General features: G+C 43.8%; 1 protein-coding gene across 8 annotated transcripts in view; it reads right to left on the bottom strand.

Moving 5' to 3' along the window:
* gigyf2 (GRB10 interacting GYF protein 2) overlaps window positions 1–26,988 on the bottom strand; it is a 62,320-nt gene that overhangs the window by 23,932 nt on the left and 11,400 nt on the right. For 2 of the 8 annotated variants that reach the window (XM_084706621.1, XM_084706614.1), the window contains exons 6-24: window positions 25,597–25,705; window positions 22,764–22,804; window positions 22,620–22,655; window positions 22,181–22,357; window positions 21,684–21,901; window positions 20,210–20,381; window positions 19,814–20,032; window positions 19,511–19,683; window positions 18,136–18,292; window positions 17,636–17,802; window positions 17,308–17,402; window positions 16,151–16,279; window positions 15,950–16,074; window positions 8,087–8,187; window positions 7,707–7,847; window positions 1,368–1,523; window positions 1,018–1,254; window positions 652–780; window positions 218–454 (exon numbers count right to left, since the gene is read on the bottom strand). In XM_084706621.1, coding sequence (XP_084562747.1) covers window positions 218–454; window positions 652–780; window positions 1,018–1,254; window positions 1,368–1,523; window positions 7,707–7,847; window positions 8,087–8,187; window positions 15,950–16,074; window positions 16,151–16,279; window positions 17,308–17,402; window positions 17,636–17,802; window positions 18,136–18,292; window positions 19,511–19,683; window positions 19,814–20,032; window positions 20,210–20,381; window positions 21,684–21,901; window positions 22,181–22,357; window positions 22,620–22,655; window positions 22,764–22,804; window positions 25,597–25,705 — 2,819 coding nt within the window. The remainder of the gene's footprint in view (window positions 1–217; window positions 455–651; window positions 781–1,017; window positions 1,255–1,367; window positions 1,524–7,706; window positions 7,848–8,086; window positions 8,188–15,949; window positions 16,075–16,150; window positions 16,280–17,307; window positions 17,403–17,635; window positions 17,803–18,135; window positions 18,293–19,510; window positions 19,684–19,813; window positions 20,033–20,209; window positions 20,382–21,683; window positions 21,902–22,180; window positions 22,358–22,619; window positions 22,656–22,763; window positions 22,805–25,596; window positions 25,706–26,988) is intronic. The other 6 variants (XM_084706617.1, XM_084706616.1, XM_084706618.1 and 3 more) reach the window with 6 other exon arrangements.

Raw genomic sequence — 26,988 nt, 5'->3', positions numbered from 1 at the left:
TGCTGATTTTGATTGGCTGTACCGGACAACCAAACAGGAAGTTGGTTCATATCTCAGCAACTGTTTGAGAAATCCACACCAAACTTGATATCTCGACACTTCTGAGGATGTCTAAAATGTTTTCTGGGTCATTTGACCTGCTTGGCCACCTCATTGCTGCTTGCAGCTATATTTCTTTTTACAATTATTCACTAAGGTTTGCTGGGATGGAACTTACAGCTCGGTTTTGGGTCCTGTTGTGCTGGGTGACTGTGGGATGGGCCTGCTGCGGCTGCTGTTCTTTCCTCTGTTTCATCTGTTGAGCCTCCTCCCTCTGGATCTCCAGCAGGGACTTGGTGGCAGCCGGCTGCTTGGTTACACATCCCCAGCCTGAAAGCTTGGCCGGGGGTTGCTGGGCCAGGAGGATGGCTTGTTGCTGCTGGAGCTTCAACAGCTCCTGCTGTTGCCGTCGCTGCTGTGAATAGCAAGAGGAGGAGAAAAGGCAAGGGAATAGGGAATGAAAGGACCACTAGGAATTTGGAATATGCCATCAACATGCTAAAAAAAGACCACCCCACGTTTAATTGATCAGTCAAGAGTAAGTATAACAATTGTGACTATACATGGCCGTATACAGAGCTTAGTGTTCCAACACAGGCTATTCCTCATTACCTCCTCACGCGCCTGCTGTTCCCTCTCTTCCTCCAGTTTCTGAATCTCAGAAAGCGACAGAGCATTCTGGGACTGAGAGATGAACGCTGCTGTAGCCGATTGCTGACCCCATTTGGAGGATGAGGGAAGCTAAATGGCACACAGGTGGGATGGGGAACAAGAGGATGGTTACATATGCTTCTGTGGTGTATTTCCATATCTATATATACACTTAAAAACGTAAAAAGCATTTATATATATATATATATATATATATATATATATATATATATATATTACAATTATAAACTATCAAATGTGCTTCAGAATGTCTTTAATCTTTTTGGTGTATCATTATGAGAATGTTCCCAGTCCCCTTGTCTGCACCTTCATCTGTGCCAGCTGCTGTTGCTGCTGCTGTTGCTGCAAGCGTCTCAGGGCCTCCTGCTGTTGTTGCCTCTGCCTCTGCAGCTCCTGCTGCCGGTGAGCCTCCTGCTCTCTCCTCTTCTGCTCCTCCTGCTGTTGGCGGGCTGCTGCGGCAGCCGCCTCCTCCTCCTCAGCCCGCTTTTCTTCCTCCCGCCTTCGCATTGCCTCTAGCTCCTCCACCTTTTTGCGCTCCTCTTCCTGGAGTGGCGAATAGGGAAGGGAGATAGAGGGAGAAAAAGTGTGGTAAGGAAGTCACTCACTCATAGAAGAACCAAGGGCTATTTTGTGACCAGTGGTGTTCTGCAGCCTACCTGTTTGTGGAGCATCTCTTCCTTTTGCTTTCTCTCCTCCTCCAGCCTTCTCTCCTCCAGTCTCTGCAGTGCCTCTTCTTGAGCAAGCCTTTCCTCTTCCTCCTTCTGTCTGCGCTGTGCCTCCTCAAGCTCCCTTTGTCTCTTCAGTGCCTCCTCCTTAGAAAAAAGTCAAATCTTCTGTCAGCTTACTGAGAAGTCAAACAGAAGACATGTTATTGTTTTGTATAGGCTAGCAGTAAGCCTCTAACTCTGATTTATTCTAATTTAATGAAACCTGGTGAAATAATATTCTTCTTTTTCATTAGGGATGCTCCGATCTGATCGGCGCTGATCCAAAACGGACAATCAAACAGGGCCGATCAGATGACAAAATCAGCGAGAACTACCATCAGAGACGTTTCAATAAAACGTTAGATAGGCATTTCAAGCCGCCAGTGGTAAGAAATTATTCTTTAACCTCTAGATGCGTGAGTTCTAAATATTTCCGACGCTTCCACCAGTTATTTTTCCAAAACGGAAGCTAGCTAGCTTTAGTTAGCTTCTGTTACCTAGCAACCTAGCATAATACACCTAGCAATGCTACTACCTGCTAGTGTTACTTGTTAGCCTCCTAATTGTAAATTTTTAAGCCATACATCGGATAATAGTCGGTTGGGATTTTCAGAATCGCACATGCGCGACGTTACTCTGTGAGACCCGCATTCGAACGAATGTGGTCACGGACAGCCACTGCTTTTTGGAAGGCCGCTTTCCTGCTCTTGCACAAGCAGCACGTCTTCCTCTCCGCACCTTGTACAAGTGTAGATCGCCAATGACTTTTCAGCACAGCAGGACATATTTTGTATAAGAAGAGTAACAGGTTGAGTGTAAGGTTTGAATACTGGATATTTGTCTGCAGCCTGTTTATCTTGCAGTTAAGTTTGTATTATTATTTTTCAACAGGAAAGCTACTGTATAAGCTCCAAGTTCTCTTGAGAGCTTCTAGACCAATGTTCCCAAACCTTTTTTTCAGTCATGGCACCCTTAAAAGTTTCTACATTTTGTAGCACCCCTCACCCTGAGCTGAGCGTGCCCACTAATGTCAGTCAACTCATCCAGCTGCAAGGAAAATTTGTTGAAGGACTTTTACATGGCACCCCTGCTCTCGTCACGTCACCCCGGTTGGGAAACACTGCTCAAGACTAGAGAGTGGAATGTTGCATATTAGGGATGGGCGTGGTTAATCGAATATCCGGATATCCTAAAGTAAGTTAGTATTCGAATACTTTTTTCGAATACTTATGAGTGTAGTTTGATAAAAATAAAGGTTTTATTGAAAAACCGTCGCGTCATGTTGTGAATTCTAATAGTTGTGACGTTAGAAAATGATGAAAACCATCAAAAAAGGTAGGCTACGCCTGCGTTCTGCTGCGAGTCTCCTTTCATTTCATTTGGCGCTACAAGAAGCATAGTGTCCTGGCTAAGCAGTACCACGCAACAACCTCAGTTCCTGCAGTCTTTTCTACGCCGGCCTGCTCGTAAATCGACTCCGTACTAGCCTCTCCCCTGAGCATGTTTACATGCTAATTCTCCTGAATAAAAACGCGTATGGCTAATGCAGTTGTGGCTATTTTCTTACCAGTAGCCATGTAGAGCTAGCGTAATCGGCTGTTTATGTTCGCAATGTGTGGTGGCGCACCGTATCCTATAGGATTCCGGTTCCAAGTTAATATCCAAGTTAATATGCAATATTTCTCCGTGTGTCTTTCGTTTTTATGGAGGATAGCCTACCCAATGTGTTTAATTTAGTCCAATGTAGCCTACTTTTTATTTCACATAATAATAGGCTAATCGCTTTTCCGCCAAATTAAGAGCCTACGTCTGAAGACGCAGCGTTTTTTCAAGTTCATTGTCTTTTCGTCATGTTAATAAATTGATCTTTCATTTGTTTTCTTTATTCAACCCTTATTTAATCTAATAGTTTAACAGTCCCAATTATTGCCAGAATGTGTGGTGGTTCATGTGTTTACTGTATGCTTTGCGTCACGTCAGGCTAATTACATAACGGAACCACATTAATAAAATAGATTATCCGGATATTCAAAAATAATTTTGGATACTATTCGAATAGTGAAATCAGTTCAAATCTCCATCCCTATTGAATATGTGATTCTATTGTTTGTATTTTATCTTAAGATTAATATTTGTAGTGGGTGTGTTTGCCTTAGGCAAGAGCACAACCTTTGTTCTCTCACATATATTATTATTATTATCATTGTTTATTTTCGTGCCCCTAAGGCTCAGTCAATATTTGGACTACATAGACAACGTCGATGTCAAAAGGTTCGTCTTGGTCACGATTGCGTTGATTCTAGTGGGATTTCTGTCGGTTTAGGTTTTAATTACGTTTTTGTGGCAAAAGTGAAGCTAACGGTGGCTAACTTGCTAGCCCTGACGTCACCGACGGTATGGAGTGGCCCAGTGCTGCACGAGGGACGGCGTGGTAGGCTCTACTGACTGTAGTGTAGCAGTGATCCAGAGGGTTCTCTTCTCTGGTTGGGCATTTGATGAATTGTCTGTATTAAGGGAGTTTGTGGCTGAGATTACCTTTGTTAAAGTCGCCAAGTACAATAACAAGGGAATCCGGGTTTGCTCGCTCCACACTCAGAATCTGGTCGGCGGGCGTGCATTGGGCCTCTTTAACCTGTGGACCCGGCGCCATGTAAACTCCGACCAGAATGAGCAACGCAAATTCTTGTGGCGAGTAAAAAGGTTTACAGATTATAAAAAATGATTCCAGATCCGGAGAACAATGTTGCAGTATCACTGTCACATCTACACACCAGCCACTGTTGATGTAGAAACAAATACCACCGCCTTTGGTTTTGCCACAGAGTGCAGTGTCCCGATCAGCTCTCATGAGTTGAAAGCCTGCCAGTTTTAAAGCGGCGTCCGGGATCAAATCACACAGCCATGTCTCCGTGAAGCACAAAACCGAAGATGAAAGAAAGTCTCTGTTTTTCACCATCAGTAGCTGAAGTTCGTCCATTTTATTGCACAGTGAACGTACGTTGGAGGAAAAAACTTGGAAGCACTGTACGGATTCCACGTCTGCATAGCCAAACTAGCGCTCCCGCTCGCTTTCTCCTTCTGCGGCGTTTCACTGCATGAGCAAAGCCTAGCGCGGCACTGGCTAGAATTCCCACTAAATCTGCCGCTGGAAGCAGAGAAGTGGGAAATAAGTCCACAGGAGGGGTCCTTATGTTCAGAAGTACTTCTCTTGTTAGAGAACCCCGGAAATCTTGGCAGAACACAATGAACAGACAAAGCGAGACAAAACAGAGCGCACCTAGCAACCACGGCCCCCCTCACTAGCGCCATCTTTTCATCTTTTCTAACGTCACTAACGTTACGAAAACTCGCGTGACTATCTCTATCCAGGGTTTTTCCTGCATAGAGAAAATGTTTGCGCGCGCCAAAGCCGTTTTCCCAAGCGCCAATGAGAAATCCCAAGAGCCAAAGGCAAAAAAAAAGTTGTGTAATGCAATGAATATGTTCTCAATAGTATGTTTCAAGTAGGCTACAGCCGAACCCTCGTTCTGTTTTGATCAATAGTAATTGAGTTGAAAAGCATGTCTTCTTGTCTGATCAATACGCAACTGTAAGGTGCGCGAATGGACAGAGTGGCCACTACTGCTGCGAGGGCCAGCCCGACGCGCACAAATACAAATTTAATTTTCACTCAAAATGCTGAAAAAAGTTTGATTTACAATTTCCAACGCAGCCTCCATTGGTATTCTTAACCTGGAATGATAATACATAGTCCGTGGCTAGATTTGTGGCCGCCACGGTATCAGAAATCAGCCTGTACAAAATGTTAGGCCGTCTATCAGCAGTGATTGTAGAGTGCATGTCGGAGAATTGCACGGACACGTGCTTCACACCGCAGTTGAGATAGCGTGTGTGCGTCCTTGAGAACTGTAAGTCGTATAACTTATGTTGTCAGTTCATTTAAGCCTGTTATTGTATAAGTATATAGTTCTTGCAAATTTAAATCAAGTTAACTGGTGATTTTCGCTGTTTGTATTCTACCCCTGAACTTACTTTCCAGGGCTCCAGACTGCGACCAAATGGTCGCATTTTGCGACCAAATGGTCGCATTTTGCGACCAGGTTTTGAGACAGTGCGAGCATTTTTTAACAAGCACTCGCACATGTGTGACCTACAAATTTGGAATTTATTGGCTGTGCACAATGTCAGCACACGTTAGCAACGACGCATAGATACGACGTTCTAGTAAGACAGCGATATCAGCGTTCCTTCTGCATTAGTACCATAGCTAAAAGTCCAGGAAAGTTGAGGCTATTTTTTGCTAGGTTCCTACGAACATGTCTTGATCTGCCAGACAGTGGGTTCCCCTTCGTTATTTTGGTGAGCAGTTTCACTAGCCCTTCTTACCCGGAGTCATGGAGCCTAACAGCTAAATACTTATTTAGCACTAGCGTTGCTACTGTATCCCTGGCTGTGTTTGAGCTGTTGCGCTGTTATACTCAGGAAGTATTGCGTTGTGGTGTCGGAGGACTGATCGAAAAGTGCATCATACATTTAAGTCATTTAGCTAAGACTTGCATGTACAGTTTGTAATGTCACATTAAATAATGTATTAAACTCAAGCTTATGGGGCGTCGCTGTAGATCAGTTGTAAACATTACAGTAAAAAATGGATCCATCTGCAACCGACACAGGCACACCCCACAATTTCCCCAGAAATTGTACCAGGGGCGATTCTAGGATCAGACCTTTAGGGGTGCTCAGCCCCCAATGAGATTGTGACATGAATACAGTGCCTTGCAAAAGTACAAAACGTAAACCCCCTTGCTAAAATAAATCCCTAATTTCACTGGATGACAATTAATACATTTGTGTATTATAAAAAATATTGAATGAATTATAAAACTAAGGATGTCCCTTTCTTCATGAACTACCAGCATCAATTTATAATAAACAATATAAAAAAATATATTATTATTTTTAGAGATTAAATTTAGGGGTGCTTGAGCACTCCTAAAAAGGGTCTAAAATTGCCACTGAATTGTACCCTCTCTAGTTACATTAATTAATGCATTGCAGGTCAATATAAGGTGTGCCCCTAAATTTTTAGCTTGCGCTCCTAAAATTTTCATTCAGGGGCTACTGTGCTCCTAGTAAAAAAGTTAGTCTGGAGCCCTGCTTTCTGAGTGTAAGGTGTCTTTAAGTAACCTAACTATTGCTTTAGGGGAAATAGGACAAAAATATGTGCAATATTACATTAGCTATTAGATTATTACATTAACCATTAACCGGGGGGGGGGGAGAGAGATGCAAAACACCTGGAAATAAATACATTGATAAATGACGTCGACTGAAAAATACGAAAAAGCTTATTTACGTTTATGGGGCATATTTTTCAGTTAGCAGATGGTACTATTTGAATCGCAATTCCATCTGAGATAGCTATATGCGCGGTAACGTCGTTGTTAGAATAAGCTTCAAAGGGGGTTCTTTAATAATAAATGAATGCAATATGAGTTGGCTAAATGCCTGAAAATATCATGAGAAGGGAAAAACTTAACATTCTGTTTAAGTCATAGAGATTAGGTCCAGTTTTACACTGGTCTGCCAAATGTATTCGTTTTGATTCAACTATAAGGCCGGGAAATGAGAAGACAACTATTTACATTTACATTTAGTCATTTAGCAGACGCTCTTATCCAGAGCGACTTACAGTAAGTACAGGGACAGTCCCCCTGAGGCAAGTAGGGTGAAGTGCCTTGCCCAAGGACACAACGTCATGTGGCACAGCCGGGAATCGAACTGGCGACCTTCTGATTACTAGCCGACTCCCTCACCGTTCAGCCACCTGACTCCCTATTTCATTCTATTTCCCTATTTCATTCTACTCTTCACTCTTAGAATTTTTAGTTGTAAATGAGCAGAAAAAAACTATGCTTTTTAAATATATGTAATATTTATAAATAATAAGTAAATAAGAAATATCAGTTGTAAAAATGTAATAAAAAAAACGGACCCCTGTGCAACCGACGCAAGCATGCACACCCTACAATTTCCCCAGAAATTGTACCCTCTAGTTATTATTTTAATATTTACACATTTGATAGTAAGCAAGAGAGCTTCAACACTGGAATGTTGCACGTTTCCGGCAATAGAATGGATAGTTGTCAATTCAGGGGGGTCAGATGGCTGAGTGGTTAGGGAGTCGACACCGTGATCGGTATTATTGGATCAGCAGATACTGATTTCAGTGTTCGGTGATCGGCACCAAAAAACCTGATCAGAGCATCTCTATTTTTCTTCACTCACCTGTTTATGTTGTGCCAGCTCCTCCCCCTCAAGGCGTTTACGCTCCTCCTCCTGTCTAGCCCGTAGCACCTCCTCAAGACGTTTCTTCTCCTCTTCGTCCCTCTTGACCTTTATCTCAGCCTCACGCCTCTCTAGTTCCAACTGACAAAAGAGCAAATGAAATGTGACAATGAAGAACATTTTGCATAGTTGCTCATCAAACTACAGGTCTGGACACAAGCGCTTGCCCGACAATGCTAGCACAGCCTCTTCTCCACAAAAAACATTTTTAAACATTACAGCTGACAAGCCAGTCCTCTTTTCTAATAAGAAAGGATATAGCAGTGCCAGTGTGCTGGAGGGTGTATAGGTTTGGGTGTGTGTGTGTATATGTGTCGTACCTTAGCAGCCTTAGCCTTCTCCAACTGTTGCATCTGTTCTATGGTGGGAGCCTGGGCCATAGAGTCAATGGGCAGGTCCCACACACTGCTGCCCTCCCACGCTGCAGGGGGATGACAGATATTTTCAGTGCACAGGGCTAAATAATGGGTTTGCTAAATGCTGTGACAAATATCCAGAAATGTATATTGCAATCATCCATCTAATAATGGCAGGAACCTCGGTGTCTGCGATCGGGTGGAGCCAGACTTTGTAAACATGAACTTAGCCCCAAACCTAGTTTTGTACTAGTATTGTTTTTGATGTGAGTGCTTCAACTTGTTTACTTCAACAAGTATTCGAGCGCACGAGCAAAACATTTTAGCACTTATATGAGCGCAAAATAGTTTTTTAGAGCTATATGTAATATAAATATTCTGTTGGACTCAAATTGTTATAGGTAAACTATGAATATTATTATATTTAAGTTTAATGTATCAGTTTTGGACAAATTTGTGAAGAGAATTATAATACTAAGGCCCAATCCCAATGTCCCCCCTTAGCCCTGAACCCTCACAGACTTGCTTGATGTCACCTAGTAAGTGATTACGTGCAAGAGGCTGAAAGGGCTCAAAATGCTATTCATTGGTTGTGTATACATTGAACGTTGTGTCATATAAAACCAAAGAGTAAAGCCCGAAAATTAAGCTCTACTCCCATGTGTTCAAAGCACTTTGTCATTGTCACAAAAACAACAAGACAGTAGAGGCAGCAACAGACAGCTAAAAACTTAAGTTGATGTGGACATTAACTGCCACAGCTAAATAATAATAACTACTTACTAACCGAACGGTCAAGGTTATTAAGCAGTTTATTATATGGCATTTTTAGCTTCTTTTCATTTTTTTAAACAAAAATAAATGGTACCTCTAAGATAATTGTAGCTAGCTCTCAAGTATTCTCACGATGTGTTTCATGTGTTGCCTAGCAACTCATTACTTTTGATAGAAAGCGGACAACATGGTTCTGCTAAAAGGGCTTTAATTGGCTTAACACAAAATAACCCGTGGCTCGGGCATCTGATTAGGATGCCTCCTGGACGCCTCCCTGGTGAGGTGTTCCGGGCACGTCCCACTGGGAAGAGGCCCCGGGGAAGACACAGGACACGCTGGAGGGACTATGTCTCTCGGCTGGCCTGGGAACGCCTCGGGGTCCCCCAGGAAGAGCTGGTGGAAGTGGCCGGGGAGAGGGAAGTCTGGGCCTCCCTGCTTAGGTCACTGCCCCCGCGACCCGATCCCCGGACAAGCGGCAGATGATGGATGGACAAAATAACAACACAAGTGATTCAAAAAGTCTAGTCTTCATCCTCACTTTCGATGACAAATTTTTTCAGCATCATCTGGATAGTAAAACTCAGCAGCTGACTTGTCGATACCGTTCATTTTGAAGATGACGTCAGAGGGCAATAAGAATACTTATCAGACCGCGGCTGGCATGACTAGCCATTAGCCAATCAGAAAGCTTGTACCGTTGTTGCCATATAATAATACAAATATCAATTAATACATAGCTAGATAAATATATATATATATATATATACACACAGTATATTCTTTTTTTAATTTACTCAGGGATATTTATCTAGCTATGTATTAATTGATATTTATTATTATTATATGGCAACAACGGTACAAGCTTTCTGATTGGCTAATGGCTAGTCATGCCAGCCGCGGTGTGTGTGTGTGTGTGTGTGTGTGTGTGTGTGTATATATATATATATATATATATGAGAAGCCTTATTGCACAAGGACAGAAGCTCTTTGCCATTCTGTAAGTGCGCGTTTTTGTCAATCTGAACCTTTTCTCTGACGGAAGCTGTGTTGTTGCTTCAGGACAATTCCTCCATCAGCGTTAACCCAGACACTTAAAAAGAGGTGACTCACTCAACCTCTTCACCGTTAATGTGGAGTTGGAGATGGTGATTGTGTTGGGCAGACTTCCGGAAGTCAATGATCATCTCTTTTGTCTTCTTTAAGTTGAGACTGAGGATGTGCTCAGAACACAAGACTGCCAGGTTTCTCACTTCTTGCCTGTAGGCAGCCTCATCGTTGTAGGAGATGAGGCCAAGCACTGTTGTGTCATCTGCAAATTTGAAGATGTAGTTGGATGGACAGGAGGGAGTAGAGTCATGGGTTTAGAGAGTGTATAATAGTGGGCTGAACATGCAACCTTGTGGGGTGCCAGTGGTGATGGTCAGATTTGAAGAGTGGTGCTTCCCCAGTTGTACTCTCTGTGTGCGATGGGTCAGGAAGTCCAATACCCAGTTACACAATGTGGCACCGAGGTTTAAGTCCTGAAGTTTGGAGATGAGTTTGCCTGGAAGGATCGTATTGAAAGCCGAACTGTAGTCTATAAAGAGAATACAGATGTAGATGTTATTTAGCTCGAGATGCTCCAGTGCAGTGTGAAGCAGCAGGGCTACTGCATCCTCTGTAGATCTGTTCGCTTTGTAGGCAAATTGGTGTTGGTCAATGGAAGCTGGTGTGATGCCTCTTATGTGTTCCATGACCAGCCTTTCCAGACATTTAGCAGGTACGGGGGTGAGAGCCACTGGCCTATAGTTGTTCAGGCATGTGAACGCAGTGTTTTTTGGCACAGGTATGATGGTTGACACTTTGAAACATGAGGGGACATGTGAAAGGGCTAGACAGCGGTTACATTTTTTTGTAAAAACCTCTGTCAACTGGTCACCGCAATTCCTTAGTACGCAGCCTGCCATACCATCTGGTCCTGCCGCTTTTCTGGGGTTGATGGTTTTCAAGCAGAGTCTGACCTCGTGGGGGCTCAGAGTGGGTGCAGCATCGTCAGAAGGTAGGGGCAGAGGCAACTGACCACTGTTGTCCCTGTCGAACCGTGCATAGAACTGATTCAGCTCTTCAGACAGGGTAGCACACCTGGTTGGGGGGGATGACGACGCAGTCCCTTTGTAGTGTGAGATTGCCCTTATTCCCTCCCATACTTGTCTCGGATTAGTGTGAGTGTGGAAAACTTGCTCAACAGGTTGCCTGTGCTTGGCTTTTGCAGATTTTATGCCTCTTCTCAATGCTGCCCTGGCTACACTGTACGCCGGTGCATCACCTGATCTGTAGGCTCTGGCCTTCAATAGGGTACGCACCTCTCTGCACATCCATGGCTTTTGGCTTTTCACAGTCCTCCTTTTTGTGACATTGTTCACGCAGAAGTTGACATAGTCCATAACTGAAGATGTGTATTACTCAATTTTTGCGTCAACAGAAGTAACCAGGCTGTTAAATATAGTTCAGTCCGTGCTGTCAAAACAGCCCTGTAGCTGAGGGATGGCATCCTCATTCCACACTGTAATGGACTTGGTGGCAGGCCTTGTCGCTTTGATTCTTTGTTGGTATGAGGGGTACAGGAACAGCGAGAGGTGGTCAGACAGACCCAGGTGGGAGTCAGACGGTACTTTGTAAGCCTTAACAACATTAGGGTACACCTGGTCTAGTGTCACACTGCCTCTTGTTGCACAGGACTTGTTTGGATGGAATGTGGGGAGCATAGACCTGAGACTAGCACAATTAAAATCTCCTGCTACAATGAAGGCGCAGTCTGGGTGTGTGGCCAGTCTTTTACTGATGAAGACATGTAGCTGTGCTAATGCTAGTTTAGCATTGGCGTCTGGAGGGATGTACACAGCTCAGATGTAAACAATGCCAAACTCCCTCGGTAAGTAGAAGGGCCTGCACTTCAGAAGCACAAGTTCCAGTTCGGGCAGCAATACTTTTTGACAATACTTGCGTTTGTGCACCAGCAGTTAAGAATACACACAGACCGCCACCGGATTTCTTACCCAAGTCAGCTGTTCTGTCGGCTCGGTAGACGGTGCATCCTGCTAGCTGGATAGCTGCGTCTGGTGTGGTGCTGTCTAACCATATCTCCGTGAAAATCATGCAGCAGCAGCTTGTCAACGTCCTCTGTGCCATGAGTCGTAGACTGATCTCATCCATTTTATTTCGTATTGAGCGGACATGGCGAGGAAGATTGAAGGAAGCGGTGGTTTGGATGGGTTAGCCTTTAGCCAAGCTTGTACACCGGCCCGCTTGCCTCGTTTCTGCTTCCGCTCACAGCGTCTCCTCTGCCGTCCCGTTGAGGCAGAGCTTTCGCTGGGTAAACTGTGGATCTCGGGAGGGATATCTCACTTGACAGTCGATGTAACTCACGATTTATGTCCAGGAGCTCGGCATGGCTACACTGTTGTACCATTTCACCTTTCATGTTGAAATGGTACAACATGTTTTGTATAATTTGTAATCTTTTTGTAATCATTTCATATTTTGTTCCAATATTGCAGGTTCAATTGAATGTTGAAAATAAGAATACATGGGCTATATGTTTTTTTATAGCCTACATTGTATGTCCAATTAGGCACTTATTGGATACCTTCTTTAAACATTGCTGGTTCAAATGTTCAGAGAGAAGTGATCACTCAGTCTGAGATAGCTTATTAACAATGGCAGTAGGCATACAAGTTCTGAAATAACAATAAAATAACAGTAAAATATCCTCATTATTGTGCAATAATGGTCAAATCCACCTTTATTTTGTGATTTACAAATAATCTCTATTGGCTTGGGTCGCGAAGGCTTGTGACTTTTAAAATATGGGTCCCCAGAAAGAAAGTTTGGGAAACACTGGTCTAAACAAATCAGGGACAGAGATGGGGCGGGTCTTTGCCTTAGATTGGCTGTGGTCCAGATATTCCTGCAGGGCTACACTGCTCCGTGCTGTGATTGAAATTACGACCTGAGCACCAGAGAATCAGTTATGGCAGATCTGAGCATTGTACGGCCCGCGGGCCATAACCGGCCCACAGGCTGTCCCAATCCGGCCAGCGTGAGGTAAATCAAATAAAAAATAAATACATTCGTTCAGCGCTAGTAAATATGTAGTCCTGAAAGACTAGTGATCTGGCAATTTACATATGTGCGCTTGCGCAACCTCACCGACAGGAGAGTTAGCTCCCTCAAATTAAAAACGAAAGGTAGATACAGAATGTAGAGTTTTTAACATGACATGGACTTCTAAGTATCTGTTTACTGAGGTCAAAGTCAAAGCTGTGTTCTTAGTTCGCCAAGGTCGCTGTGATGAAGGATTATAATTTGAATCGGCACTAAAGGACTAAAGAAAAAAACTAACGCCGACATAAGAACTTGACTGATTCAGTGGGCGCGGGCTGATGGTTAATGGTTCGCTAGTTAAATTGTAGACCCGGATCATCACCTGTCACCTAAATTTTGTGCTGGTGCACCTAAATAAAAAGGGAAAAAGTTAGTCTGGAGCCCTGCACCCCCCACATGAAGGGTTCAAAATGTCTGCGAAAGAGCCCTCACACACTTGACAATTTAACTGTGGGACAGCCCTAGGCCCTCAAAGTCCGTGAGGGTGGACATTGGGATTGGGCCTAACCGATTCAGAACATGCACAGGGAGGGGGCTATTCACAGACGGGTCCGTTGTAGTGAGAGAGAGAGACGCAAGAAGGGTCCGAGAGAATCAATGCACTGTGCACAGTTCTAAAATGAATACATTTTTTGCCATGTTAACAGTAAAAAACTAACGGATCAATTTGTATCAATATGTTTTGTGTTCCATTCCCTCCACTGGAAATGTAAAACTGTCCAGCCAAAGCAGTCTCTTTATGTGAGACGTAAACATAACTGGTGCTAAAACCTTCTACTTTAACAAAATTAACTCTGCCTCAAACCCCCACAAACCATTCTCTACCTTCTCCACCCTTCTTAACCCACCTCCCCCACCCCCTCCCTCCACCCTGACAGCAGACGACTTCTCCTCCTTCTTTGAGAAAAAAGTTGCCGACATTAGCAGTCGGTTCCCTAAACCCACCTTTCCTACCCCCTCACCCTCCATGACTGACCCAACTAAATGTCTAAACTCTTTCTCTCCCCTGTCCGAGGCAGAGCTCTCTGACCTCATTCTCTCTCATCGCCCCACCTCCTGTCCCCTCCCCTCTCTTTCAAACCATCTCCCCCTCTATCATAACTTTTCTGCTCCATGTCCTAAACTCCTCTCTTACCTCTGGCACCTTCCCCTCTGCCTTCAAACAGGCCAGAGTTACCCCTCTACTCAAAAAAACCCTCCCTTAACCCTGCCGTCCTCCAGAACTACAGACCGGTATCACTGCTACCCTTCTTCTCTAAAACAATTGAACGTGCTGTATCTAACCAACTGTCTAACTTTCTCAGAACAACCTGCTTGACCCCAACCAATCGGGCTTCAAGACCGGCCACTCCACAGAGATTGCCCTCCTTTCAGTGACCACTGCCCTCCAGTCTGCCAGAGCGGCTTCGAGGTCATCCGTCATCCTACCAGTCGGGAAGATCCTACCAGGTCTCCTGGGGAGGCAAACTGTCAGACCCTCGCCAGCTCTCCACGGGTGTCCCACAGGGCTCCGTCCTTAGACCCCTCCTCTTCTCTCTGCACACCACCTCACTTGGACCAATCATCACCTCCCATGGCTTCTCCTACCACTGCTACGCCGACGACACGCAGCTGTACCCGTCGTTCCCCCCGACCGATCCGGGGATCTCAGCTAGGATTGAGGCCTGCCTCGCAGACATCTCCGCCTGGATGACCGAGCACCACCTCCAGCTGAACCTTGCCAAAACGGAACTTATCATCCCGGCTAAACCCTCCATCTCCCACGACCTCTCAATCACCCTGGGATCTGCGACAGTGACCCCCTCATCCTCTGCCAGGAACCTTGGAGTTACCATGGATGACAAGCTCTCCCTCACGGCCCACATTGCTGCGGTCTCCCGGTCGTGTAGATTCACCCTCTTCAACATCCGGAAGATCAGGAGATACCCATCTGAGCACTCCACCCAGCTGCTTGTCCAAGCACTTGTCCTCTCGAAGTTGGACTACTGCAACTCGCTGCTCGCCGGTCTCCCAGCATGCGCAACCCACCCTCTTCAGAGGATTCAGAACGCGGCGGCCCGCCTGGTCTACAACCTACCCAGGCGCTCCCACGTTACCCCGCTCCTCATCTCCCTCCACTGGCTACCCATAACGGCCCACATCAGATTCAAGACCCTGGTACTGACCTTCCGTGCAGTGAACGGGACTGCACCCGACTACATCAAGTCTCTCCTGCAGCCTTACACCCCAACCCGCCACCTACGGTCTTCTTCAGACAACCGCCTGGTGGTCCCACCGCTCAAGACCGCCCGGTCCCAACACAAGCTCTTCTCCTACCTGGCCCCCCAGTGGTGGAATCAACTCCCCACCTCCATCAAAGACACAGACTGTCTCTCCACCTTCAAGAGAAGGCTCAAGACGCACTTGTTTCGGGAGTACAACGGTACTTAGGAATGGTTTGCTCAACCCGAAGCTAGTTTCCTCAAGGATCTGAATGACTTGCTTAGACTGTTGCTCTTGTTGGTTAGTGGTAGCTGATTTAAACTGCTGTATTCTATTTTAGTTAATCCTATTTTTTATTGCTTTCCTGCAGGTACACTGGCACTTAGAGATTCATGTTGTTTAATTGTAACTTGCTTAACTACATGCTCTTATGGTTTCTTCCCTTTAGCACTTATTTTTTGGTCGTTCACAATATGTACTTCTTGTTTTTGGCTACCCGCAATGCTATGGGGCTATCTTGTTGTTATTATCAGTGACCTATGCACTTTGTAAAGCTCTCTCTTGGAAGTCGCTTTGGATAAAAGCGTCTGCTAAATGAATAAATATAAATGTAAACATGGTGGGGCACATACATATTCCTCCTCTACAGAGAGAGAGAAACACTTATTTTCAGTCATGTGGAATTGTAAAGGCCACACTGACACTCACCATTGGGCTGGAGGTTGAGTGTGCAGGAGGGTTGCGTGGATGGGTTTTGCATTTCCCAAACAGAACCGGAGGAGTCCGGTACTGACACAGACCGTGTGACTGTAGGTTGGAGGCTTTCAGAGGTTCTGTCCCATAGGAGAGTACATCACATTTAGAAATGGGTGTTTACCATTGGAAAAAAAGTGCATGTGTGAAACCAACCTCATCTTAAGAGCCTGGTATTGCTGCAGAAGCAGGTTGATCTGCTGTTGCTGTTGCTGCTGCTGCTGAAGAGGAGCTGAGCTGAGAGCTGCAGCCTTCTGCTGGGCCAAGGCCTGGGCATACTGCTGCCTGAGGGATTAACCAGAAGATTGAGGGAGGACCGGGGAATAAAAAGCCACAGGAATAAGTCTCCATTTCGTACGCATTGGGGTTTTGGTAGAGCAAAGTGTTTCCATACCTGCAAACTCTGAAGGGCTGAAAAAAGTGACACATTTTATACAGCCCAGCCCCCCTAACCCTAACCCAAAATCGCCTTTACATGGGTCTTGACCTCGATCTTTAGCCAGGCCCAGCTCCATTTGCACCTTAGCCCTGAGTCCAGCTGTGCTATATAAATTGAATCCTTCTCTTTAAGCTCGCTCATTCTGGAAAACAATTGTCAATATTTTATGTGCTAGACCAGGGCTACTTTTTCTTGATCATAAACGTTTGTTGAAACTCCGACTGCATTAAAATCAACGTTAAATGATCAGCCAGAGCAGGTGTTCGAATCACTCATTAAACCAGACACCAATTGGTCGTTTCATTTCATGTTCGTAATGAAATTACGAACGTATGAAATTACGAATGTATTTAGCTCCAACATTGTAGGTAGGCTACTGCAACACATTTCGCTGATCTTACGTTAGCTGACAAGCTGACTAGTCGACAAGCAGTAGGTTTTTGAAACTCCCGTTTATGGGAAATTGTATCCCCCCCAACCCAAAATAAAAACTCTCCGGATCTACACGATTCACGTGAAATTTTCTCATTCAAAACGGCTATTTTCACCTAAAAGTGACAAGTTTACAGGTATGTGTCTCATAACATCATACAAATTGATCCTCATATACAGTGCCTGTAAAAGTATTCATCTCCAATGGACTTTCCATGTTTTGTTGGTTTACAACATTGAATCACAATGGATTTAGTTAAGCTTTTTTGACACTGAATAGAAACTCTAATTTAAAAAATACATCTCTACAAACCGATCTAAATTACGGAAAAATGCAAACAAAAAATACATATAAAAGAAACAATACATGAGGTGAGAGATGGAGTTAAAATAACAAATGGTTGGTCATGTGTGTGTACACACAGAACATTTGTGGACCAACCTGAGGAGATACTGGTACTGAAGCTGTTGTAACTGGTAGAGGTTTAGGGCAGTGAGCTCCTGCTGCCTTTTCAACCTCTCCTGATCCCCATCACCCTGCGAGTGCGGGCACATTCACACGCAAGAGAAAGTGAAACATACAGCAAATTAGAGTTTTAGCGAGAAAGCCAAAGCGAAAAGTCTAAATCCAAAAAGTTCCTTTTTTGAAGAGGGAAATTTCTTCTACAATCGTTGAGTGCCTTTTTAAGACTATTCTAAAAGTAAGTAATATTGGACAAAACTGAGGTCTAGTCAGTTGGAGTGAACCACAAGGACCACTGTTACTGTACCTGCAGGGGAGGTGGCGCGGGGCCCAAGGCAAAGGGTACCCTACCCCACATCTTAATGATTTCTCCTAGGGGCTGAAATACCTCATCACAGCCCCTTTTCACAAGAAGGGTCATGGTGAAATAGCCTGCCTGAAACCACTCACTCATCTCCTGGTTACTGAATGGCCCTGTGGACACACAATGATAGAAGTCATTTATGACACAGTAATGGGTGTTAGGAAGGGGTGCAAGGTTTTGCTCAGTGGTTAGAGCATTTGCTTACAGATCAAGGTCACAGGTTCAAAATCCCATCGTCACACTAGATGAGGGCTGCATTTTTTTAAATGTAACAGCCAAATAAATACAATATAATTTGTATTGTAATAATCTAATGCAAAATTGCTCAGGAAACAAGCCTATTTATTGCAAAATAATTGCTGTTTATTTGAATCCTATTACTCATGTGTTTCTCAACACAAATGTGCCACTCCACTTCAACAAACTCCCTTCATCAGGCTCACCCTGCATTTCTCCCTGGGGGTCTTTATAGAACCACTTGAGTGCAGCCTCATGGGTGAGTGGCAGGCCTACAGGCTTGGCTCTCTCCAAGGTCTTGGCAGCCAGCCTGTCATCCTCCACAGCACCCTCCTGCAGGTATGCCACCATTTTCTCAGCCTCCTGGAGATACATAGCAAAGAGGAAAGTTCAGTCAAAATGCATCAAGATATATCAATGAAGTAGACTTTTGCCACAATGTAATGCAATGCCAAGGGCCTGTTGATTTCTTTTACACACTTTGCAACAGTATGAACCAGTGGCAATTTTAGATTTTTTAGGGGTTATTATGAATTAATATTACATTTAATATCTTAAATAAGTTTCAGTGCTCTAATGTGTTAAAACAATGTTTATTTATTGTTGGCACATCATTATCGTTTCATTTGGTGCTGGTAGTTCATGAAGAAAGGGAATTAATTTTTTCATTCATTCAATATTTTGCATAATAATAAATACATGTATTAATTGTTATCCACTGAAATTAGTGATTTATTAGCAAGGGGGTTTAACACTTTTGCAAGGCACTGTATCCATGTCACATTCTCATTGGGGCTGACCCCCCCTAAAAGGTCTGATCCTAGAATCGCCCCTGGTATGAACCAAACAACCATTGATAAACAGTCGAGAGAATGATTGCAAGATTTCACTGAAGAGAACAATGGGATGATTCCCACCTACATACCAAGGGGTGGTTACCGTAACCTGGTATTAAATTATGAAAGACCGTAGTATTGACAAGATTTGATGCTATCGATTCGGCTTTCAGTACTAGAGAATTAAGAAAATATATTTCATATTTATTATTGTTAACTAAATGTCATCTTCCACTTTCTCTCACCAACCATTTCTAATTTGTGATAATATTAAGACATTAGTCTAAATTTTCGTTAAGCACTGTCTGTCTCACACAGCAACGAGCGCACAGTCAGACACACACACACACAATTCGAAAGCTCCCACTTAATATAGTGACGCTGGCGGAGAGAATCTAACGCTCCAAAATGTGGTTACACTTCACTAGGATAGATACAGACAGCTCGCTGCCACAAGTGCAACAAACAATTTGCATGCAACGGCAGTATACCGCTATAACAATGTTCAGCTGTTTTACATTCATTTGAAGCCCTGATTGAAACATTGCTGTTTCTTTCACAATAGACTTCATTAAAGTTTACAAACAAAAACAATGTGAATTCTGTTCTCAATTTGTTTTGTTTCAATGAAAAAACTAAACACAAAGTACCGATAAGAATACAAATAAAGTACCGGATCAATAAACAGTATCGGTAACAGTAGTAATACCGTTAAAACCTTAACGGTACCCATCCCTACACATACCTGTTCAAAGTGCTTGAGTCCCTCATCTTCATCAGCGTCTTGTGGCATAGCACTTGGTCTGCAGATGGGGGCCATGATGCCTGTGTTATAAGGGAGCTTGTTTGGTGTGGACATGGCCAAAGGAACCTCCAAGGCTTTTTGCTGTTGTATGCTGGGTGACGGGGCAGAGACTTCTGGATGGCAAACACAGAACAAGAGTGATCCTTAACTAGATGAGTATATCGAACCCAAGATAAAATGTGTTTTATCTGCTCATGATAAAATACATTTCCAGATGTAAAATAAGAGTGTGTGTAGTTTCACCTGTGTAAGTGTTGGTGTGTGTGATGGGCTCAAGGATGCTGTTGGACATAGGGACATGCATGGAGGCTTTGCTGGGCTCGGGCTGAGGCTCTGGTGCAGGGGGTCTCTCTGTCCTCTCCAATGGTTCTGGCTCTTCTGGCTGGCTGTGTAGACTTGGGGGCTGGGGCTCTTGGACCAAGGGAGAAGGTGCCTCTTCGTCTACCCTCCCCACACCTGAAACTGGAGATTGTTGCAATATCAATCTGTTAGGTTGATAAATCATCTTAAAATCACACAAACTGACCTCTTATAGACCAGCGGTTGCCGACATATTGCAGAAAATCATGGTTTCTAAAAGTTGAGATGCAATCTTAATTCACAGAATAAATATTTTTTTTAAACAGCACTCCAACTCACCCGCTTTCCTCTCTTCCCCTCTTTGGGCCTCAATATCTGTCTCTTTGGTTTCCCGGGGCTCTCCTTCCTCCTCCTCCTCCTCCTCGCCCTCCTCTTCTAGCTGCTCCTCACAGTCCTCGAGGGGTCTGAAGTCAAGTTCAGCCTCCTCTAGTATTGGCTCCTTGGGGACTTTCTGTTGTGTGGGGGTAAGAAATCAAGTTCTCTAAAGAATAACTGTTTGCCTGAGTCTGTAAGTATCAAGTGTCTGCATGTCAGGAAGCCAAGTACTGTACTCCCAACTTGGGTCAGGAGCAAAAAGTTATGAGCACCCACCCTCTTTTTAGCTCTTCAAATTTTGAGCACGAGTTAGCTTCTTGTCACTTGACAACATTGCAGAGTGACAAGGAGTGATTGACTGAAATGTGTTAAGATTACGTTTTTGGTTATGTAACATTGGAAAGAACGGTGGACCGGTCTCTGTATCAGCTCACAGCATGCACATACTGTGCAGTTGGCTAATTAGTAACCGTTTTGTAACTAAATCAGAACAGGTTGCACCATAATAATTCATAGTGTTCACGTGACGTCACGTTCCAAGGGGCAAGCCCCATTGGAGGGCAAAAAAGACTTTCCGCTGCCTGCCACCCATTATAATGTCATACATGTAGTCTGTTGCTTTTGTGTTGCCAAAATGCCAGATAGTTGTTGTTCTATCGGATCCAGTAATCGAAGAGGAGACAAGCCTGGGCTGTGTTTCTTTAGAATTCGTCCGATAAAGAAAACCCAGAGAGGAGGAGATTGTGGATCTGTGCCATTAAACCTACCGTTACCACTGTCTCCGGGGAGGGCAAACAATGCCAGACGTCCAAATATACACATATTTGCAGTTAACACTTCAAAGCTAAGCACAAGTAAAAGTTAAATAAGTATATACACAGGTACATTAAAATCATCTTATTTTTTGCCATAAAACACATCGGTTTGACATGTAGGTTATGTGTTTGTTATGTATCGAGGCGACCAACTGCAGTGGTCGTATTGAGTTAAAGTTGCTCGTTAGCGAAATAGTTGGGTTGTTGTGTTAGACGCCAACACTTGCAGTTTGTGTCCATATCTTTCCTTTTCTTTAGCTGAGAGGTGATCCAAAGAAACATGGGTAGGTAAATTTGCCAGCTTTTGCTGCGTCTCAATGGTGTGAGGCGCCATTGCCAGCAGCTTTCTGCCCTCTTGGTCACTGAAAACTATAAATTTGCACTCGCACAAACGCTCCCAAATATATTTTTATATATTTGCACAGATTTTGGGAGCATATGCGAACAAAATGGTCGCAATTTCGAGCCCTGAAGTTTAATGGGGTTATCTCGTTGTTTATGATCATTGACCTATGCACTTTTTGTAAAGCTCTTTCTTGTAAGGATAAGGCTTTTGATAAAAGTGTCTGCTAAATGAATAAATGTAAATGTAACGGATGAGGAATATTCCACATCCTACTCACCTTAAGAGAAAGGAAGGCCCCTGAGGAGTCGAAGGTGCCCGTCTCCTCCTCTGCATCCTCCAGACACCACTCCGGCAGGCTGTCCCTCTCGTCCTCTAGGCTCCCACTGCCTGACCGTGGACGCCGGTACCCCCGCTCATCTTCTCGTGCGTCAAAGGGGAACCGACGACGCTGTTGCTGGTCAGGATGTTCCCGCCACCCTGCAGATCGAGGGCCGTCTAGGGGATAAAGAACAGAACAATGCTTAGGGGAGCCTTGTCCTGCCACTCATACTCTAATGCTGCCTGACACTAATCTGTGTATCAGTACTGGCTGATTATTTATATGCTACTACTCTTCAAGTTTCTGTTATTGACCCAATGCTTTGTTAAAGGGCAAACCTTGAACTATAATGAAAGTCAGCCTTTCCTTTTTTTAATGCGGTCAGATAAGAGGACAACTCCACCCACATACACGACAATCAGTGGCAGCAGCAGTGTGATTGCTACAGGGCACACCTGGACTCGGGGGGCACCACCGGTCACTGTCCCTTCGCGAACCTGCCAGACGCCAGCCCCCCTCATCGTCCTCACCATTCTGCTCATCGCGAGACATGCGCCAGTTCTCACTCTCTGAGCGTGTGAAGTCATGCTTCTTAGGCAGGCCAGTGACGCTCTCCTCGTAGTTGGCCCGGACTGCACAGCGCAAGGGACAAGCAGAAGGGGGGGGAATACAATGAGAAAGGATGGATCTCAGATGTTTCAAATCTAGCTGTCAAGTTTCAGTTTCCTATGGATCAGGGTTTCCCGCAGCACTTTGCAGCTAAGGCAGCCGCTTAAGAAACCCCCGGTCTGACGGCAAACCTCACCCTACCACCTCAACTAACACATTTTCTGCGGGAAACCCTGTGGCTGATAAGGGAATTAAGTGTTGGAGTTTATAAAGAAAAAAACATACTGTGATTCAGCTGGAAGTGGGCTGGGACAGCTTCTACTGAGTAAACAAAGGCAGACAAAGTACATGAGGTGGACTGCAAAAAAAGGCATTTAAAAATGTTAGGTCAAATTTAAATTCTAACTATTACTGAAGTTTAGCACTAACCTGGATCTTTTCGACCTGGCTTTTCAAACCTTCTGTCTCCCCTAGGTGGGAGAAAAAAGTAATGAAGGCACTACAAGGTAATGTTTAACAAATAAACAAATCTCATTATCCCTTTAACATGCATTCAATCTACAGAGGACTAGAGAACTCAAACCCTGAAAAAGTGTGCACATTCAGCTGCATTTCCTTTCCCTGCTCTCCATCCGTCTCTTTGTCACTCACGCATCTCTCTCTCACACACGCACACACACACACACACGTCAGCAAGAATGTAGATCTGCCGTTCTAGTAAGACAGACAGCGATAACAGCGAGCCGTCAGCATTAGTAGCGTAGCTAAAAGTCTAGGAAAGTTGAGGCTACTTTTCGCTAGGTACCTACGAACGTGTCTTAAATCTGCTAGACAAGTGGGTTCCCCTTTGTTTTTTTGGTGAGCAGTCTCACAAGCCCTACTTGCGCGGCGTCATGGAGCTGACCAGCTAAATAGTTGCACTAACGTTGCTACCTTCATGTATGCAGAAATCAGTGGCAGCTGCTGGTCTTGCAAATAGGGGAAGCCCGTGTTCAGCCTACATCATTTTCCATTTATTTTGCTAGTTCACTGGCTAGTTTTTCCCTACAACACTAGCCTAGCCTACTGTATGAATAAATGAATGAACGATCTAACGAAAAAATATTAAACTCAAAGGAAATGTGGGAATTAGGTTAAACTGAAATTTGTTTTTTTACCACTATTTGAATATATATTCGAATTTAGAATATTCGTTGACAGCCCTAGCTCCCAGCGCACAATGTAAGGGGCCCCATTTTCGTCCACTCTAACAGTGCGTGTCCACTGCAGCGACGCGATGCGAGCGACAACATGTTCTCCATTCATTTTCTATGGAGCCAGGCGAATCGCTTGCGTGGTGCATTGTGGGTAGCGACGCGATTCAAGCGATTTGAGTTGAGATTTTCTCAACTTTATGCTAATGAGGAGCGATTTTCGCTAGCGATGGCCAATCGGAGTGTTTTCTTGTTTCTCGTAACGTAGAAACCATGGTAAACATTTCTAGCTTTCAAGCTGGAGGAGAAACTAATCGTTTGTGTGGCTGCTTACCCAGTCCTGTACGATACATATCTGTATTCGTACAGAGATGTTAATACAAAAAAACGATGCATGGCGCAAGGTTTGCCGAAGTTGTGGGTGCTTGTCCTTTCAAATTCAGTTTAGTCACATTACGTAACTTCGTTCTGTCCTAACTAGTTAGCTAGCCGGGCTGGAACTCCCTATCGTATTGGCAGATTAGCAGAGATTGAGGAATATAGTAAAACGTTTTTTTACACATGTCAACGTGTATGTCTACAGTATTAAACAGTTTTATATTTTGTAAACAAGTTGTATTTTGATCGATGTTGCAACTACGTAAACCCAAGTCTGCACACTTGGCCATGACAACTACAACAGTGACTTTTAGAGAACTACATTCTACATTAATCTGTTTGAAACGCCCCCAAGCGTGGTGAACTGTGGGAAGGCAAGCGATGGCAAGCGATTCGCGTCGCTGCAGTGGACACGCACTGTAAATCTCCAACTTCCGGGACCTCATTATCGTCCACAACAGTTTCTTACGTTATTTCTTAAAGAAAATATGCAGCAGCAACGGAAGAAAGTAACTTATCGATTTGTACACATATCCTGATGGGATTTCAAAACCGGAATGTTATAATATAGGTGTGTATCTATATATTAAAGTACAATGCTGTGACATAACGTTTTTACGTTATGGCTGCCAGCCCAACTTATTCCCGCCCACAAAAACATTTGGTTGGGAAGTTGGGTCTGGGGGGGCACGTTTGGGGAAAAACTATGTCTGAACAGGAGCTGCTCGGACCAAAAAAATTGTTAGGGCGGGCATTATACGATTGACAGATGATCAACAGTAACGTAATCAACAACTTCACGAAAGAGCTCTTGGGTTGAATTTGTTTTCAACATTACGTTACGAACAACATTACGTTGCTCTGATTGGTTGTAGGATTATCCAATTGAGCGAAGAGGTTGAGTTTGGTTGAAACACGCCCCATAGTCACAGCCCAACGGAGAGTTATCAGACTCATATTCTGACTACAATTATGAGTGTGACGTCAGGCTAAGTTGTTGTGTGTGACTCTGGCCAATCATGAAATTGCTGTGTTGTCATAAGACTCTGTGCAGTTGCTCTTAAGAAGAAGCGCAAGCTGACCCAGCTGGCTGCTCTCGATTTGCTCTTGCGGTACTTTGATGACATACGTGATGTGGCGTTGGCCCTGTCTCAAGTCAGACAAAAGTTCTAACCAGCATGCACTGCTTCATGTCAACCACCTATTGGCACTGCATGAAGTCAAACACACGTTATTTCTAAGAAATACCATAACTAAGAGATTGATATGTAACAGCCAATAGACATGTGGACTAAAAGTTAATTGGCTCCAACATATAAGCTAGACACATTTCAGTACTCATTTCAGTATCCATTTGCTGCTCATTACAGAGCAAAAATATATAGTCTGCTGTATGTTCTTAGGCCTCAAGAGCCCATATGGTGCCCTAAAGTTTTTAGCTATCCATCCTACAATCACGTACATCGCGCATGGGCACAGCAAGTTTACGGTTAAGATTAAAGTTGGGGCTAGACCCATTTTCACACTGGCAGCAAAATATATGACATTGGAAGTAAAAGATGGAAGAACACCAGCCGACAATACAGAAACCTCTCGGCATGGCACGCTTTGTGAGTGCACCAAATAAAATTCACATGCGCAAAACCCTCCACTGCTAAAGCACCATCCTAGGGGAAACACTGTACACGTACCTCTCTTCCCAACTCTGGGAACGGTGCATTTCCCTCCCTCCACGGCCAAATCCTCCTTCCACATCATCAAAGCTTCTTTGGTAAAAACCTCCGTCTCCCCTTCCTCTACCTAAATTAACAGAAAGGAAAAGACAATACAAGCAGAAAAACAAGGGGCAATGAGTTGACAATGTAATCCCTCCATGTTTAATTGATCAAAATAAATTTAACAAAAAGGTGTGCTCTCCTGTAAATGGACTGCGAAAACATATAAGTTTTGGGTGTTGCCGAAGAGCACATATTCATCATACATTGCTATCACCCAGGCAGATTTCTGCAATTTCACATTTACACAGACCAACGTAGAGGACACAAAAAAAATCTATCTGTATTTGGCTGGAAACCAAAAGTGGGTGGGGCCTAAACCAAACGTTTCAGACCAGTGTTTAGCATTATTTTGTCAAATAGCCGTATTAAAGTAGATGAAAGTTAAATTAAATTACAGAAATAATTCAGGATTACTTTTAATTTGACTGTTTATTAAATTATTACCAGAGCGTTAAACAGCAATCCAAGGACCTGGTGAAGTGTTTCCGCTATAAACAATTTGGTTCTTCGAACACCCATGTTGTTTATAATTAGTATAGCTGTATTGAGTTATGCGTTGGTCTAAAAGGGGGTATTGATAGCAGAAACCTTGATCAGCAACGCTGCTATTGGCTGCTCACCTTGAGCAAAAAGAGAACCCTGTTTTTTCCGCAACAAAGCCAACAGCTTGCTCGAAGGTTACTCCAAATTTAAAGATTTAATCAGAACGCCAGGGAACACCTAAAAATCATTTGCAGAACATCTGCAAAATCCAAGAAAGAGGGCTGGCAAAAAGTAGGAGACCAAATTAAATGTATATTAGTGACCACATTAGATGTTTTATCGGCTAGGCCTATGTTTTTGTATGTTCATACTTTGTTTATCATCTTGAATGTCATATAATGTGGTTTCAACAAATTGATTATGTAAATGACACGCTCACGAAAAAAACGATAGGCTATCTCTCAAAAAGTATAGGCTAGTAGCATATTACGCTGTGATTAAGGATCTATCCATCATGCAATGAGCAATTAATTCGGTTTCATGTTAAATTCTGCTAATTATTCTTGCACCTTCCGCCAGGTTGTTGTCGTAAAAAGGGACAACACATGGCTGTGACAGAGTTCCTGAATCACCTTTGCTTATAAACAAAGAACTTATGTTCTTCTATACTCTGTTATAAAGTCGCAATCAAATCTTGTTTGCATAAAATAAGCCTGCTCCCGAGCAGGTTTAAGTTAAAGGACTTGTTGCTGTGACAGCAAGTCCAGAATGAGCTTAGAAGAACCGAACAATCCCAAGATAATGACAAATCTTCAACAATCA

Source organism: Hypomesus nipponensis, chromosome 10 (genome assembly GCF_054491055.1).
Source record: "Hypomesus nipponensis isolate SF chromosome 10, ASM5449105v1, whole genome shotgun sequence".
Lineage (NCBI taxonomy): Eukaryota > Metazoa > Chordata > Actinopteri > Osmeriformes > Osmeridae > Hypomesus > Hypomesus nipponensis.
Note: the sequence above shows the minus strand (reverse complement) of the source record. Positions and strands in the feature narration are given on the sequence as shown.